Raw genomic sequence first — 17372 nt, 5'->3', positions numbered from 1 at the left:
AAATATGTTTCGAAGGAAAAAGTTAGACAAATACTTAGGCAATTTTAATTAATCACCGAGGTAGAAAGGAATTTATTTCAATTATTTCTATATATTTCCTACGGCCCTCAAATAACCCTTCATTGCATTCAGCATCAGTTTCTCTTTGCACTTACGTTTGAAACAAGTGCGCACAATTGAAGTGCAATTGAATGACCTTTCATTGTATTTGCCAACGGATATTTCTCTTTTTTCCGCCTCAATCCTATTCCTATTCCTTCAATCAATTTCTCTGCTTTTTATTCCCAAAATGAAAAATAAGAAAGTGAAAAGTTTTCAATACAAGCGCATCAATGGCAATCAAAAGAAACCCTACAAGTGCTGATTTGGTTGCAAGCAGTATAAACAATTCAAAAGGATATTTACACGCACACTCACAACACTGGGTATAGAACACACATGCCAAAAATTTGGAGCTGTCCTTCAAATTCTGTGCGAAATGGTTGAAATAGACTACAGGGAACTCAAAGGAACTACTCTTTCCAAATTTATTTGCACCTAAATATGTTATGTTTTATTTATTTTATTTATTGTACCTTATTAAGGAATTTTCTGTAAAACTAATATTATTTTGATTTTATAGTACAATCAATTATTCCAGCAGGCCAGCTTCGATTTAAAGCTGCTCAGGAAAAAACAAGCAGCACAGTTCTATTCAAACAGCAGGGAATTCCCACAGTTCTAAGCAAAATGCTCAGTTTTTCGGATAGAGCAATCTGCACTGCTGGGGGTATCTAGTTTGACAGCCAACAATAGCTACAAATGCCGGGAAATACTTTTCAATTTTCTGCTCAACAACTTGCAGCGACGCTGACTTGGTCTCAGTGTTTTGCCAAAAGGCAGCAATTGTCAGACAGACAGACAATCTTTTGCCACGGGCGATGAGAAAAGTTCGGGGGGGGGGGGGGGGAGGTAATCCCCATTCGTTTCCGGCTGAGCTTGCGCCAGTGCAACGCTGCGTATGAGTGATATTATTGGGTGTGTGTGTGTGCATGGGAGCGCTTTTCTTTGCCAAAATTTATAGCCAGCGAAATATTTTGTATGTCTGAAGTTTGAGAATTTATTTGCCCGGCATAGAAACGCCTTTTAGAGTTTGGGCCTTTGTTTTCGTTTCGTTACCACCTTCTTGGCAAGCTCCTTTTGGCAACAAGTTGGCGAGAAATATGCTTAAAGTTTTTTCCGCCTCTACTCCGTGAAAGTTTGAGTTTGCCTATCTTGTCTGGGCAAAAAGTTCTCTCCTTCCAATTTTTTTTATGAAAAAAGCACTTCAAAGTGTCGAAACAAAAGTGTCAAAAAAGTCGGCGTGGAAATTCTCCTGCACTTTGGCCATATTAATGCGACAACGAACAAAAGAAGCATGGTGAAAATCTTCTTAATTTAAGGCAGAAAATTGCATTCAAGTGAGCTGCAATTGAGGGGGCGTTTTCGTGGGTGGGGTACACAATTTATCACTTGAACTCATAAATTATACATAATACGTACACTGATGGGCACAAAAAGAAGAGTGCTCGAATAGAAATGCAGCTGCCGAGCGGTCATAAAAGATAAATGTGCGTGTCTGGTCCTTCTGTCTGGTTTATAATGCAACAATAATGTAAGTCTATGCAAATGGGGCAGCTCTGAACATACATTAAATTTGCATAAGCACTAAATCAACACGAAAGGGGAACCCGAAAACGAAGAAGGCAGCTCAAAATCCTGGCGAGCAGAACAGGATGTCAGTCGATGTCATTTGTTTGCCTTATGACGAGGGGCATACTATGTATACATACATATGCCCTTGTATCTTTTGACTCGTAGTTATACGGCAATGTATCTGTATCCATTGTGTGCTTTTGTGGATTTCAGCTAGGATTCTGGAATATCTACCTAGCAAATATAGTCGCTCACATGCACATTTCGATCAAAGTGTGCGGTTTGTGTCCTTCAGTTCGAAATTGCATACTTCCAGGATTCTGGCTCACTGATTACATTTGCATTGAAATGGTCATTTTGAAGCTAATTTAAATTTATTTATTAATGTCGCTCACCTATGAGACTAGAATGAGTTCGGGCATGAGATGTGTTATGCAGGTACTATTTAAAATTCATAGATGCATTCTTGAACAACAAATCGTTTTGCGTAGACATTTGCAATCATCAAACACTTTAATATCGTTTTTTAAACAATTATTTTCCCGCTCTTTGGCGCACATAAAAAACGTATTTAATTTATTGCTCGTTCGACCCCATCTTCAATTGAGTAATGGATTTTCCAGCGGGCTGGCACTTTCTCGTATTTCACTGCCATGGCGGAGCAACAGCTTCAATTTCCCCATTCTGACCATAAAGTGCCATCAAGTCGCTGCACATTTCAATTTGTTTATGGCCATCGCAGCGAGGCAATCGCATTCTGCTGTATGATTTTTATGGAGCGTGTTCGCAGAGCCTTTAAAGTAGTGCAAATATTTCAATTTTCTTTATGATCGCTGTAAAATTAAAGACTTAAAAGTATTTACTTAAGCTTAAGCCATTTTAGGATATGCATCACATTTGGACAAAAAAAGTTAAGTAATGCACAGCAACTGTGCTTCTGTGCCTTGGCCACTGTTATAATGCACTTTATTGCGCATACGACATGTAGCACCGAAATGGTCAGCTCTTCCGTCTCCCTTTTTTTCCGATTTGTGTGCTCCACATGAAATGTCACATCACGCTCCAATTCATGCACAAATACAGGAAGTGGTCGAGCACACAGAAAGCCCGGTGAATACTGAGCAGGAAACCCAGCCAGAGAACCCCTCACGCACAGTTCTTAACCCAAATTCTGGTGACCCTCCATCCCCCACACCCCATTTTCTTGGATCGTCTGGGTTTACCTTTCCTCAATGCATTCACAATGATTTCTGGTTTTTCTTGTTCATTGTTTTGGCTCCGTTGGTGGTTGCGGTGTGGCCTCTGCAATACTTTTTCTTGGGCCCCGTGCAATGTGTGAAGTCGTTAAAGTGAAAATCGATTTTCATTTTATTTCACCATGTACGTGGTTAGGGGGGTGGGGGAATGGGTGTCTGGAGGGAGGGGGTGGTGGCATCGGTCATTTTTGTGGGCATGAAAAATGCTCCACTCACTGCCGCAATCTACGAGGCATGTTTTATGAATGAATTTTTTCGAATTGAACGCACAATTTTCCCCTCTATCTCTTGGTTGTTTTTCCCTTTTGCTTTGTTTAATGGACGGGCTTTGGTTGTCCGGTTTTCCTCGGCTTCCTTTTGGGAATTTGGAAATGAAAATAAAAAAGAGGCGTACAATTCTGACATTCTTCATGTCGATTGTTGGAATATTCGAATCGAAAAAGATAGGCAAAATAAACCATTAATCAAATTTTAAGTGCTGGTCAAATATTGATCAAGTTTAGGTCTGCAAAATATACGATATTGATAAATGCGCTCCTGGTTTAAAGAAGTTTAAATGGCAGGTAAATACTTTTTTTTCCAATTTGTTAAAAAACAATAATACTGCTTTAATTTTCTCTAAGTTTTTATATTTAGCTCCACTTTAGCCACCTCGAATTTTTCTTTATTGAAACTTTTAGCTTGTCATGCTCCTCTTCATCTGCTTCTTGTTATGTATTTTCATTCTTTTTTTGTTATTATTTGCTGCTGGCAGCGAACTGTAAACATTTGTGCAACAAGGTACGAACATTTGTTTTGGCTTCGAGTCACAATAAACATGGCCATTTCCAGCACCCGCCGCCCGAGTCCTTGGGGCAGCTCGTCCTTTTTGATTCCCCCAGCAGTCGATGCAGAAATTGAAATTTGAATTTTATCTGCACACATTTTGTGCTTCTTATTTGGAAAAGGCAAGATATGTATGTATATATTATGGGAAATGGAGAGGGGAAGTGGGGGCGAATGTGCATTCAAAATCTGGCTTCGTTTCTAAAGGTGCATGAGTTGAAAATATTGCACATTTCGTTCGCATTTTATGCTCGCACATTCAGGTACTTTTCCGCTGCTTCCTATGAAATCTCTGAATGAATGTATAAATGAACGAGTGAGTGCTCGGTCTAACAAAGATCAGGATTCGGTTTAAATCGTAATTAACAGCAAAAAGAAGTCGGAACAAAGGAAGGCTGGATTCGGTTTGGGTAGAAATGCATTCCGAATCAAGAATTGATTTTCCCAGAGTGCTTTTCCAAGGACTTCCAGATAACCCGTGTTTTTAACTGATATCCGAGTTGGACATGATGACTTGGAATCACAAAGGATAATGTCTGTATTTCCCCCATCGCAAATTAGTTTACTTTACCCGAAATGAAATCCGCTTAATATATTGGCTTATTCATTTGAAATTCTTCAATTACCCGGGACTGAGAACAGTATTTAGCTTGTTGGGATTTCAGCCACGTCGCCCCGCAATTTGTATGCGAAACTAATCCCAGCCAGAGCCATCTATTATCATCAGAATTGGGGGCAGGAGTTGGATGCGCTGTTTTTGGCGTCGGGTTGGTTGGCCAGCTTCCTTCGAATCCATCGCCGCAAATCGCTGCCTGCGACCTGCGACAGTGAGCAATGAAATGCACTTTGGGTTCATCTCCTGCCACCGATTCCCATCCCATCCCGTTCAATCCCACTCCGATGCACGGATTCGGGGCTGCTTTCGAATGCAGCGGGGAAACTAATCACGGGATCCATTCACTCAGCCAGCCCCCAGTCGAAAACCCGAGCAATTCATGTCGCTCGCAATCTAGCAATTTCAATTCGCATATCTACACGGCGAGAAATAGTCTTGGAAATATGTATTTTTTTGAGTAAATACTTTTTAAATTGGCAACTCAGGAACAGGATTTAGTGTGTTACATTCTCTAAGACACCATTTAAAAGTCTGTTTATATTATATATTTTTTTAAAATTTCATTCACATGTTTTGATCACAGTGTACTCTTGACGTGAATTGGTTGGCCTGCACTTGAATGTCTTGTGGTGCGCATTGTTGCTCATCCGATTGCTTAGTTTCCATTTCTTTTTTTTTGCAGCGTTGAATTCTTGACAATGCGCAGCTAAGGAAATGGGAAAGTGTAGCTCATTTTCACGTGGAAACTTGACGCACACTGTTACGCCCACAAAAAGGTTTTGGAATCGATCGTTTAATTGATTGTATTTCGCACAACCTTTTGCTTGCAATCGAATTTTCCTTATCCAATTGCTTAACTATGAAAGTTTATTAGTTTATTGCACAAATAAATAAAATTATACGAGTGTCTTATCTATTGCCTCTCCAATGCCAAGAAAATCATTTTAAATACTCAGAAAACAATCGAATGATATTGCCGACAAGATTAACACTGAGTAATGGGATTATGAGCATCGAGAGCACTTAATTGGTGTATCCGCTCGACTGATGTTTAAAGCCAATTAAGCCTTTTTGCCGCAAAACCATTTAATCACATCTGCTGTGTGGGCAAATAAAAATCTTAATCGTATTCGATTACACTGCTAATCCCAGGACCCGCGACAAAGCAAACCAAAATATCTCACCCCCGACGCGCCTGGGAAAAGTTCATCAAACTCTCGGGCTGACATTATAAAATCAATAAGGCCATGAATATTTTAGCCAGATGTCGCTGAATAACAACTGAATTGAACAGCGAGGCGAAGTCCCGAAGGACCATTGATTAGCCACCTCTGCGAAATGAGAAACAATTCGGTTTGAACTCTATTTATAAACACGAATACATATGGGTTCGTGTTCTCCGCTGGGTAATTGAAATAAAAAATGCATGCGAATCGCTGAGTCATGTGATTGAAAATTGGCTGAATATTTAACGAAATAAATCAGGCACTGCCAGAAATTAAAGCATGTGACTGTGATTAAAGGTTTTCCGCTGTCGGAGCCGGAAAATCAAGAAGGAGAAACAAGAGCAGCCAAACGAATGCCCCAATCGATGAATGATCCTGTGACTGAGCAACCAGATGCTTGATTGAATGTATCTCCCTGGCTACGTGGAAATGTGTGCAAATTGCCACCGAACGCGGAAAAGTAGAGCGAACAGGTGAGCAGGTGCAAATTTATGCACACACACGCAGCCGTTCGCTCAAAACCCGCTGATGAAGCAGTCCTAAAAAAGGACCTGCTGCCCAGGAAAATTACGATAAAATATCAAGTGAGTGAGTGCAAAAAAACAGAACGAAAACTGTTGGGCAAAAAGAAGGGAGTAAAGCACAAACTGCATTGCTGCAATTTGAATGCATTTCGGAAAATATACCCTAACGAGTTGCATAACCAGGTGAAATTTGAGCACATTTCGTAGATTGCAGATTTTTGTCCAAAAGTATGCAGCATTATTTAATATTTTCTAATGGAAATATTTCATATATTTCACTACTGATATTAGACTTTCTCTTAACATTATAGAGTATTCGAAAATCCGTTTTGACCACATTTGAATGCAATCCTTTATTATTTTTTCATTGTTGATTTGCTGCATTTGCATGAATGCGAAATGCGAAATTTCAATGGTGAATAGGCGCAGGAAGACCTTCTGCCACGCCGCAGAATCCCCCTTCCCCTTCTTATTGTTTTCGCGCTGCCACGAAGCCAAGCGGGAAAAACCCCTACCCCCCATTTCCCTGCACTTTTCACTTGCTGCCTGCAATGATTGCATAAAGGCAAGGAGCCAAGGAGCAAAAGGACAAAGGCATGCCCACCGCTTTGTTATTGGATTGCGTTGGTGTGCGTTTGGGTTTGGGCACGCATGTGTGTGTGTGTTAGGAGAGCAAGGTTAAGCTGTTGGTGATTGCAGCTTGCGGAGAGGATTGCAGGCTCTTGGCCAAATGGAGATGCGTTTGCTAATGTCCTTATGCCAAGGATGATCTTGAATCTTGAAAATCAAGCAGCGAGAGAATCTTAAATGAACAGAACATATGACATTTATGCTCAAAAATAATTGATAGTGCCAAAGTTTTTTGTAATAATTAAAACTAAATATGTACATTACTGTTATTGTTTAATTACAGCAGCTTTCGTAATTAGCCTGATTGAAGCAGGCCAAAGCTGGTCGGATGTCAAAGGGATCTGAGTGAAAGTACAAGTGAAAACCCGATCGCCGCCAACATTTTAGTTCTGCAAACCACTTTATCCCCAAAGTCATAGAAGTCTGCACGTTGAGTTGGTAAGTGAAATGGGCGAAAGGACGATTTATATATAGCATAAACTAATGTATCCCGCAACCACTTCAAAAGGACAAAAACATAAAACCAAAATAAATAGGCCAAAATGAGCTGCGAAAATACGCGCAGTGCAAAGGAAGCTCATAAAATTAATTAGAGCGCTTGCTGTCCCGCTCCCGCATTCCATTGCGCTCCCTTTCATTTGCATTCGGCGATTCTTTTTTTTTGGGGTGGAGTGGGTTGGTTTGGTTTTGGCCAAGGTGAAAGCGCTCGAAAACTCAATGAGCGGTTAAATAATGCCCCGAGGCGTCTGTCCATTTCCCGCTTTTCCGCCCACCTTTTCAGTGCTCCTTGCATCCGTTACTTTCGCTTTGTTTTGCGTTAGACTTCTATTCACAGGCTGCATTCATTTTAAAATTTCGCTGAATTTTTCAGCATTTTAACATATTTTTTTGGGTCGCATTTTCCCCTCAGTTTATAGCTTCATTTCCGACATTTCGCGTGCTTTTGGCAAAAAATCTATTTATTATATATGACGACTGGGTATAAATATATATTTTTTTGCGGCTGCCTCTGCAAAAAACATGGTTCGCTTTCCTTTTTTATGCGCTGAATTTGTTATGCAATTTTTTGTTGCTTTATTTACATGCGGTCTTGTCTTTTTTGTTCCGAGGGCCTGCGAGCAATTTGCAATGGAATCGCTTAGTTTCCTCGGAAAAATCGCTGCAAATGTGGGGGAGCAGAGCATAATTTTATTTGTTTTTGTGTTGATTTCATTTGCAGTGCTTATGCTTTGTGGGCCTTTGTTTGCCAGCGTTCCTTGCTCCGCTCTATTTATGCTAAATTAATGCAATTGTTTCGCTTGCAGACGATAAAAGTTGTTCTGCGATGGTTGCCACGCGAAATGCTTAAACGGGGCGTATGAGCGATGCAATTGGAGGTGCAGCATTTAATCTCGATTTGTACAAAATAACTGGGCATTATCATAAAGTGTGATAAGCTTGGCCAGAAAACATGATGGTTTATTAAAATATGTTAATCTCTTGCTATATTGTTACGTAGCTTTCTGAATATCAGAATATCAGAGGCACATGAAATATCTTTTTCAATTCTTCCCTGACTTTTGGTCTTCAGCTTAGTTTTCAAAATATAGTAGAATTACTTTACATTGCTCTCAAGTCAAATCACTTTTTTTTCCAATCACCCACAAATTCTCATCTCCATTATTTCAATTTGAATGCACTCATCCAGCCGGAAAACACATGTAGTCCATGTTGTGCCGGGCAAACTCAGTAATTTATTCCCAAGACTCTTTGGTCCGAAAGAGTCAGTCAATGGCTTCGGTCTGTTTTTAAATCCCCACTCCCCCGGCCCATTTATATCATTTGGCCAACTCCCTTGGCCTGATTGTTCAGCTGGCGTTCCACTCGTTGAACTCATCAGCAAAGTTCCAGAACAAATTTGCAGCAATTTGTATTTCGGTTTTAGTCTAGCTTTGATCCGACTACAAATAGGAATCTAGCACATATTACACCTATATGCGCTGGCTATAAATTTCACTAAATTTTATAAAGTCAACTTTGTGCAGCAAGGGGTGGCAAAAAAGGAAAAGAAAGTGCATGGACGGACACTAAGTGCTGCGCACACGTACCATACGTAAATGTGTTTATGTGTGCTCTCGTACACGAAGCCAAAGGATGAACATTAGATACATCCATGGTTGGACTTCCGTACTGGGCCAACACAGATACTCAGATACTCAGGCGCCACACACACACACGCAGTGGCAAGTGGCAAGTTAAGCACCCAGCATTGACTACCACAATAGACAACATTAAAGTTGGTTTGCCAGTTTCGGCTTTCCCATTTTCCTCATTTTCCCATTTCCACTTTTCCACATTTTCCCCGTTCGCCCCGTCGGATTGCCGTCGTCTTAACGCCTTTGGAGATCTCTCAAAGCGTTTTTCTTGCTCCTCTCTGATCATCTTACTTAATCACATACCCTGTAGCTTAGGTATGATAACTACAAACTACAATGCAAATAAGATACATTATTTAATTAACAATGCCATACTACTTATGTTAAGACGTTTTTCGGCTTAAGTATAGTATTCCATATATATTTTGAAAGGATTCAGTTAACCCTTACTATCTGCAACTCCTCGAGAGCATTTCTTCCTGCCGAATCAACACCATTTGAAGGGTATAAAAGGCTTCTGCACTTGAAACACTCCCTGTTTTCTTTACGTTTGCTTTTTCTATATTATATTTGGATTTTCCCAGCCTTTCCCCAACTCGCAGAGCGCGTTAAAAAGAAGAATAGACACATGTGAGCAAATGCCGGGGAAATAAGTAAAAACGAGCATTGTACGTTATATTTTTATTTCGTCCTGGCTTCGTGTGCCGCGTAAATTTTACAAATACGTTTGGGGCCAAACAGGAGTCCTCTGCGCGCGTCCTGGCAGGAATTCCTCTCTATTTGCTGGGGGATCTGTCTCAGGCTCTCGACCAAGTGCAAACCAAGCGAGACTGAGTTTTTTATGTTGGCTTAATAAAAATACATTTCGCACGTGGAACGGAAGAGGAACTTCACCCACTCAACTGGCTTGCCACTCCACTTTGGTGTATAACCCTTTTCCCCCCGCATTTTCTATTTGTGGAAATGCACTGCCAAAAAAGATCTCAAAGTTACATAAGGATATTCTAAAACAGGAATTTACCATTTAGCTTTATTTACATTATTGCGAAGTTAACTACTTAGCGGAAATTTAAGTGTTTTTATGCTTACTATGCACTTAAAACCTCATTAGTTTTATAGCTTATATCCTCAGTATATTTCCCAAATTCGATTTGCGATTTTTGAATGTGAAATAAACTGCGTGAGAATTGTTCGAATGTCCACTGAAGTGAAAATAACTTTTTTTCATTGGCTCATAAAATATGAAAAGTTCCGATTGCGCAATATTATTTTCGGTGCATGCGGAGCGTTTTAGATTCGTGCATTTCAGCTGGATGCTGCCGGTCGCAAAAATAAACCGCATTCAGGCAGCTCGGCGGCACACACTCCTCTCCCCTCCTCCACCCACCGGAAAATGCCACCCACCTAGTGGAAGCATGGGTAGATAGCTTGGGCACACTTACCAGAAAATCCTTCCGGACACGTACAATTGTAGTAGGCCACACCGTCCACACATGTCCCGCCGTTCTGGCAAGGACTCGACCAGCACTCGTCCCAATTCGTTTGGCACTGGATCCCTGTGTAGCCATCAATGCAGTAACACGAGTACGAGCTGTTGTTTTAGTTGTTTCCATCCGGGTGCGGTGGGTGTGCGGAACGGTGTGTCAATGATGCATCAAACGGTGGTAAAAAACAGCCGGATTGCAGCAACGCCAAAAGAAAACAGAGAAAACGCAGGTTTAGTGGCAGAACAAACCAAATGCTTTGGATAGAAATTGTTTCGGGAGGGCAGACACAGATACAGATACAAATACAGCTACAGATACAGATACAGCCGGACTATAATGCCAGTGGGCAGTAATTGAAGTGCAGATGGGCGGACACGTATAAATTCGCCGTCTCTCTGAGATATATATCTAGATCAATTCCCAGTAATATATCTTTAAATAGTGTTAGTCAATCATACATCTATATTTTATACCACTTAACATCTTGGAAAATTCCAATTTTTGCTTGTATGAAATATGCATATGCATATTTCACAATTATGAAAATGCAGCCGAGCTGTTGGCACTCGAGTCTCGCATTTGTGTTGGCCTGCACTCCAGTATTTTCCTGAATAAATTTCCCCGACTTTTCAGGCTCAGATCCCCTACACTCAGACATAATGCAATGCATGCCCTGCAGCCAAATCGCCGGCCAGTTGAGTGCTATAAACATTCAAAGAGCGCAACATTGGACTTGAGGAGTTGTGGAAATAAATATTTGGTAGACATTTGGGATTGGGTTTTCCATTTTCATTTCCATTCCTATTTCTATTTCCATTTCTATTTCTATTTTGGCCAAGCCGAGTTCGAATCAAACCGAAACGGAACGGAAGTGCAAAGAGCGAAAAAAGTGTCAGGGGAACTGTGGCCGAGTGCTATCCGAGGAGCACTGCAAACATGGCGAACAGGAACTGCTGCCAGGTAACCGGCTTAATTAAAGAAGTTTCTTTGCCGTGTAAATGGGCCAGTGGGGCTGGGCTGGTAGCTAGCGTTGGCTTACTGTTGTCCTTTATAATGGATTACATTAGGATGCAGGAGGCAGCTGATGGCTCCCGGTGCACATGTCTGTTATGGTCTTGGCACGGCATAAGCACCCAGATACACTCGCCTGTTGTTCCCGGCCCTTGTTTTCAGTTCACCAGTGAAGCACCAGCGAAGCCCCCGAGATTGCAGTCCGGCTGATTATGGGCTACGGTTGGACATTTTCACCCGGGAGACTATTTGATTTGTTGTGCTCAGCCAGGAGCAATTGGGAAATGACTATGTAATGGCATTGGACTGGCTCCTTGCGGCCGGAATATCAGAGTGGCTGGCCATCAGGATATTGGACGCTCGCTGGAGTGGGTAATTTTTTGTGACCTTGCGAGGCAGTTACTCTATTTATAAATATATTGGGGATAATCAATAATGTATTGCATACTAAATTTACCATTAGTCTGCGCCGAGTTCTAATCGAAAGACATAATTTCGAATTTTTCACATTTCGATTTTATCAGGACTAAATGAAGTGCACTATTAATGGCTTTGGCAATTTGCCAAGCAAATCATATCCTTCTGCTCATCTTGAATAGCCAACTTTTATTGGGATGTGCAGAGCGAAGTCATAAAACGGTTAAGAGCCATCTTATCGCTCGAGTAAGCCAGGATAAACCAATAAAATATCAATGTTCTACGAAGCCAGTAAACTCCTCGCGATATTTCCCCCTCAACGCAGTCGACCCCAAACTTTGAGCTGGTCGAAAACTATTCAGTTAATCCGTTTAAATCTCATGGCATCGTGTTAAATTTAATTGCAGCTATAAATTTCGCCTGCCAGCATATAAACTTTCCCATCCATCCGCCTTGGCCAGCCTGAGTTTTTCCTCCCTTTTTTGGTGGGTGGGAGGGGAAATGCAGGCGGGAAGCGATTTCAAGCTTCTGGTTTTCGCATTTGACTTGCAGCTTTCCCATGCAGCTATCGTAAAAAATATCTTAACCGCATTTCCCGTCGGTGGTTGGGTGGTTCTGGTTCTGGATGCTTTCTGGGTGGGATTAGCGCTTGCATATATCGCGAAGTGAGCATAGGAAAATAAAATGGCAGTTACTTAGTCGTATAAATGGCGTCAAGGAGAAGGATTGCCTCGTCTTCTAACTTGTTTGTGCAATCGGTTTTGAGTCACACACACATACGTGTGTGTACGTCTGGGAAAACTCGGATGGTGGAATCTCTGACAGTTAAGCCTCAAAGTTTAGCCCACTGAATGGCTGAAAGTGCAGCAATTTGGCGAGCTACTTAGATTTGAATTTGAGATGAAGTGCAGGGACTCTGGCGATATTTGCAACTGATTTGCATAGCTTTCTTATCGGAATTTGTGCAAGAAAAACGTATTTGTGCCTGAGTTCATTTGAAAAATGTAACTAAGAGAGATTCGCATAACCGCAATATTCTTTAAACTTGATTATCTTTAGACATCACATTTAATTAAATTCCCCCAGCTGTGGGTGCCGCATTTTTAATAAAACTTGAAATATTTTGCATATCTTGGCTATAAATTTTCTGCATTAAGAATGCACTTCGGTTGCTCGTCCAAGTTAATAATTTTCCAGCTGCTTGCAATTGAAACCCACTTAACCCTTTGGCCCGCCCCCACTGGCTTTTCCGCCCCCTTCCCACGCCAACACACTTGCAGTGGCCGCAACTTAACCCCATTTAAACGGGCATGCATTAAAAAGTGTGAAGGATGTGAGGCCATTGGGTATGGGTATTCCTGCCGTGAAACAGGACCAGAAATACAAGCGAAGGGAGGAGGACAGCTGTGGCAAATTCATTACCCTGCTAAGTGGCGGCATCAACATCGAGGGTTCCGCATACGACCCGGGTTGGTATGGAAAGGTACATATATCTGGGGTACTGAAACTGAAGCTGCATGCCCCCTCCTGATGTTCAAGTGGCACAAGTTTATTGCCACTCGAAATGTGTTGGACGGGTTTATTGGTCGGTCGCTGGCTGGCCGATAATCAGCAAAAAGTAAAAAGGTTACAGAGTGCATTTACACATTTAGGGATGGTCGAAAAACTGCCACCATATATGTCGAATTTGACTAAGAGTACCTATCCCAATTGGACTGCATTTGGTCGGGGTAATAATGTAATGTCCTGTTCTGATATTTTGTGAATATAATATTAAGCCTCTTTAAATTTGCACAAGCTACAACCGTTCCCATCTCTAGTAATTGGTAAGAGGGCTTTGCACCTGAACTCACCTGTTTAGGCCATCTATGCACACGCCGAATACACAGGGATTGCTGAGGCAGGCGAATCCCGCCTGGCTGCTGCCCACGAGGATGGCCAGGATCAGAGCGGGTAGCAGCAGACCCCTGGCTAATATCCTTAGTGTCGGAAGGAGAATGTTCGGGTTCGAGTTCAGGCTCCGTGTGGCTGTAACTGATTTTCTAGTGGTGCTGGTGCTGCTGCTGCTGGCGATGGTGGCTGTTATCGTTGGTTTCTCTATTGTTGCTGTTGGCATCTTTAGCAGGTGGTTTCGTTGCATGTCCTTCGGGGCAAGGGTAACACTCAGCCCGGTGGTGGTGGCTCCGTTGGCTGTCAGAGGTGTGGCTGCCCTCAAAGCTGTGCCGCCCCCGTCCTCAGAGTCCTTCGAAGGCAACGTGGCACATAGGCGACCCATGTCGCGTCTAATTTGAGGCGATTCCGCCATCGTCTGCGTATCAAACTGATGCACGTTGCTCATACGCCCCGTGGCAGGGTGAATCTTATTTTGATTGATGCTACTGCGGCTGCTGCTGCTGCAGGGTCGCTTCCACTTGGGTGTCCTTGTTGCTGGTCTTCTATCCGCTTAAGTGCTTTATTAGTTCTCATTGTCTGCCCCACTGATTGTTTGCTGGCCCAGCGGTCCTTGAATGCAATCTGCGTCGCCTTCGCATCGCATCAGCATCCTGGCAGTCCTTGCAGTCCCCACAGTCCTCCGCAAGTGGCCGGCATTCTTGTTTATGATTTCGACCGCTTCTATCTGATATTTCCTGTTTTTCCTGCTGCTTATTTTCAGAGCTCTTCAGCGGTGTATTGTTGCTCTTCTGCTCGTTCACATTGTTGCTGCCATTTCAATTTGCAATCTGTAAAAGTGCAGAGCGCAAGGAAATAGTGTAAGTATTCTGGAATAATATTTGCGGTCCTCAATTTGTTTGAGCAGGGTGAATAGATTTGGTTTCGCTGCTATAAAGTGGCAATTAGATGGTTTGGGTAACTTTCTGCTCTCACAATTGGTGATTTTTTGCCAACTAATCTGTGTAAAATTAAGCTGTGATTTACTGTAATTTCATTTCCTACATTAAAGAATTAATTAGGTAAATTTTCATTTGCTACTCAGCGGAGACTCATTTGTGATTTTAATTGATTTTATATACGGGCTTAATACTGCTCTGATTGACAGGGTTTCTATTTGGGAAATAAACAAATTTTGACAAAGCCCGACCCTAATCCTCAAACAGCACATCACTTTGTGTGGCAGTCGAAACCCGTTTTACACATCTAATCCATAATGCCGCCATGTGGATTCCCATGCCATTTCGCTCCGTCCGATGGCCAGATGTACACTACATTTTCCCATTACCCATGTGTCAAAATAAACCCGAAAACTTGTTTCGTATATCGCACATGTGCTGCATGGATTTGGGTTAGTTTTGGGGCTTTGGGTACTTGGATGTTTAGATAGGCCAAGGGCATACAGTCAACGAAATATTTGAAGAGATAAATGCGCGACTCCATTTTATGAAATTAACTTGCTGGTCAGTAAACATCTGACGAGCTGTTTTAAGACCGAGAAAGTAATTTCTCTTGCATGTACAATATGCATACTAATAACTTAGCAACGTTTCCTTTCCCCACACTCGTCACAAAATAAATATTTTTTATGGCTCCTGCAGAATGTTTGCCAGAGTTAAAAAGCTAGAAAAAGACTGCTTTCGAGACCATCTCAAAGTAGTAACTCGTAACGTCAATTGCAGCAGAGGAGCGGACTTGTGCGATGGCAACGGATAACTGACCAGGACACTGGGACACAGGAGGAGGGATTCGGATTCAGTATCCCTACCAGGACTTGCAGCCAGGCGCCTCATAGCCCAACATAAATCCGACTTAACTTGGCCAACGACCGGGCAACTGCCACAGTCTTTCATCATCGCTATGGGGGTCGCAGAACCATCCGAACATATTGTTTGAATGGAGCACTATATGGCCAGCGTCAGTCTGAACGTTGGGATTATAGACGGCTAATACGAGGAGGAGCCCAAGTTTGGTGGCCATCTTTCCAGCTGGAAATTAGAGTCTTGCACAAATTGAAAGACGCAAACGTTAGCGTTGATTAACTTGCATAAACTTATCACATATCGTTAGGGTAGCTAAAGAAAAACACACTGTGATAAATGTACTTATTCGTATCATAGGACATGTCATTTTAGCATTTTAGTTGAAATCTCTGCAAGTGCAGGCACTTTTTCGTCGAGTGCACTTTCCGTTGTCAGGTTGACGCCAGGCAATAGATCCTGATGATGCTGATGAGGCTCGTGTTGCCATTGTTGCATCCATTTTCCCATCAGCAGCCTGCATTGTCAGGGGGTAGCAACGAGAACAGCAATAGGAATACCACTGGCTGGATGGCAAGAAAATAGAGGGCTTTCCGCAGGAGGTGCACGGATATCATCACATTGCTGATGACGGCAGGCGACGAGCGGCGGTGAATGAATTTAGCTTGTAAACACAGGCAGCATGAAATGCGCACGAACGACTCAAACTGGCCGAGAGCCAAAAGGGGGGCGGGCACTGGGTGGGCAGGGCGTGGCAGTGGGAGCTGGAGAGGCAGTCTCGAATTGCCGGAGAAGAAGCCTGAAGTCGTTCCAGTTACACAGAGAGATGGCCGAGTGCATCCGCCACTTTATACTCCATCGCTTTTCCTCTCCATTCAACAAGAGACAAACAAAATGTTGGTCATTTCAAGTTGACAAATCAGTTGGGAAATACAGCGAAATTCAAAGCTGATTGTGTATCTGCTTTTAAGGTAATCCAAGAAGTATATGTAGTACTTAGTACGTTTGCAAAAATCGATAGCCTTGGTCATTAAATGATATTGTTACTTTAATAATTTCCTCTCCTAACGAAGTATGCGTTTTCGGCAATCATTACTCAGGAAATGCCATTAAATTGGTCGCACCTGCATAGTCTAGAACCATTTTCCGCTGCGAAAATGTTAACTAGCGAAGGGAGGGCCATAAAACCAAAAACGTTTTCATTCGGCAAATTCTCGTCGTTCACCTGGATGAAAAAGCCAGGCCAAAACCCAGATCCACAGCCTAGACGTTTCTGGTTTTATTGTTGCCACTGCTGTTGCTGCCGTTCCTGTTGCCTTTTTATGGCATTTGCAGCAACTGCAACTTTGTGGAACCCCAGGAGGGGGCCTTATGGGGCTTGGGGATCCGGGGGCTTTGCCATTAACGTGAGCCATTTGCCAACAACTGTGTGTGTTGACATAATGTTGCAGATTTGCAGGACGAGATGGAAGACGTTGTCGCCTGTCCTTCAAGAATTTGATGACATTAATGAATGGGCCTTGTTAGGCAATGTGTAATCTGGTGGGGTAATTATAAACAGGTTTTCTACGGCCTCGTTAGTGACAGGGATGAGGAGCAGAGTGACAGGAATTTTTTTTAGAAGGGGACTTTCTAAGATAAATGGCAAAATACTGATGGTTAAGGATTACAATCTGAGTAACAGCTAGTATTTAGAGGCTCATGTCTAAACTACCTTGGGCTTGAATAAGTATTGGGTATGAATTAATGATTTCGAAAGCATTTTCTTCACAACTTGCGCAATTATCACACACATTTCCTTAGAAATTTGTACTAAATAGCTTTTACACAATTAGCTCCAATGCTAACTCGTTCAACTCAAACTATCCGTTCCTTTGAAATA

General features: G+C 42.2%; 2 protein-coding genes across 4 annotated transcripts in view; one reads left to right on the top strand and one right to left on the bottom strand.

The window, feature by feature from the left end:
- The window catches only part of LOC117151042 (protein eyes shut), a 35284-nt gene extending 20824 nt beyond the window's left edge, over positions 1–14460 (bottom strand). The window contains exons 1-2 of the mRNA XM_033318256.1: positions 13655–14460; positions 10329–10477 (exon numbers count right to left, since the gene is read on the bottom strand). Of these exons, the coding sequence (XP_033174147.1) occupies positions 10329–10477; positions 13655–14139 (634 nt within the window). The 5' untranslated portion in view covers positions 14140–14460. The remainder of the gene's footprint in view (positions 1–10328; positions 10478–13654) is intronic.
- Positions 1–17372, top strand: part of LOC117151045 (MKRN2 opposite strand protein) — a 48247-nt gene that overhangs the window by 19149 nt on the left and 11726 nt on the right. Inside the window, exon 2 of one of the 3 annotated variants that reach the window (XM_033318261.1) lies at positions 7038–7189. The gene's annotated coding sequence lies outside the window, so the exon portion shown is untranslated. Of the gene's footprint in view, positions 1–7034; positions 7190–14464; positions 14552–17372 lie in introns of those variants that run through there. The other 2 variants (XM_033318259.1, XM_033318260.1) reach the window with 2 other exon arrangements.

The sequence above is a fragment of the Drosophila mauritiana genome, chromosome 2L (genome assembly GCF_004382145.1).
Source record: "Drosophila mauritiana strain mau12 chromosome 2L, ASM438214v1, whole genome shotgun sequence".
Classification (NCBI taxonomy): domain Eukaryota; kingdom Metazoa; phylum Arthropoda; class Insecta; order Diptera; family Drosophilidae; genus Drosophila; species Drosophila mauritiana.
Note: the sequence above shows the minus strand (reverse complement) of the source record. Positions and strands in the feature narration are given on the sequence as shown.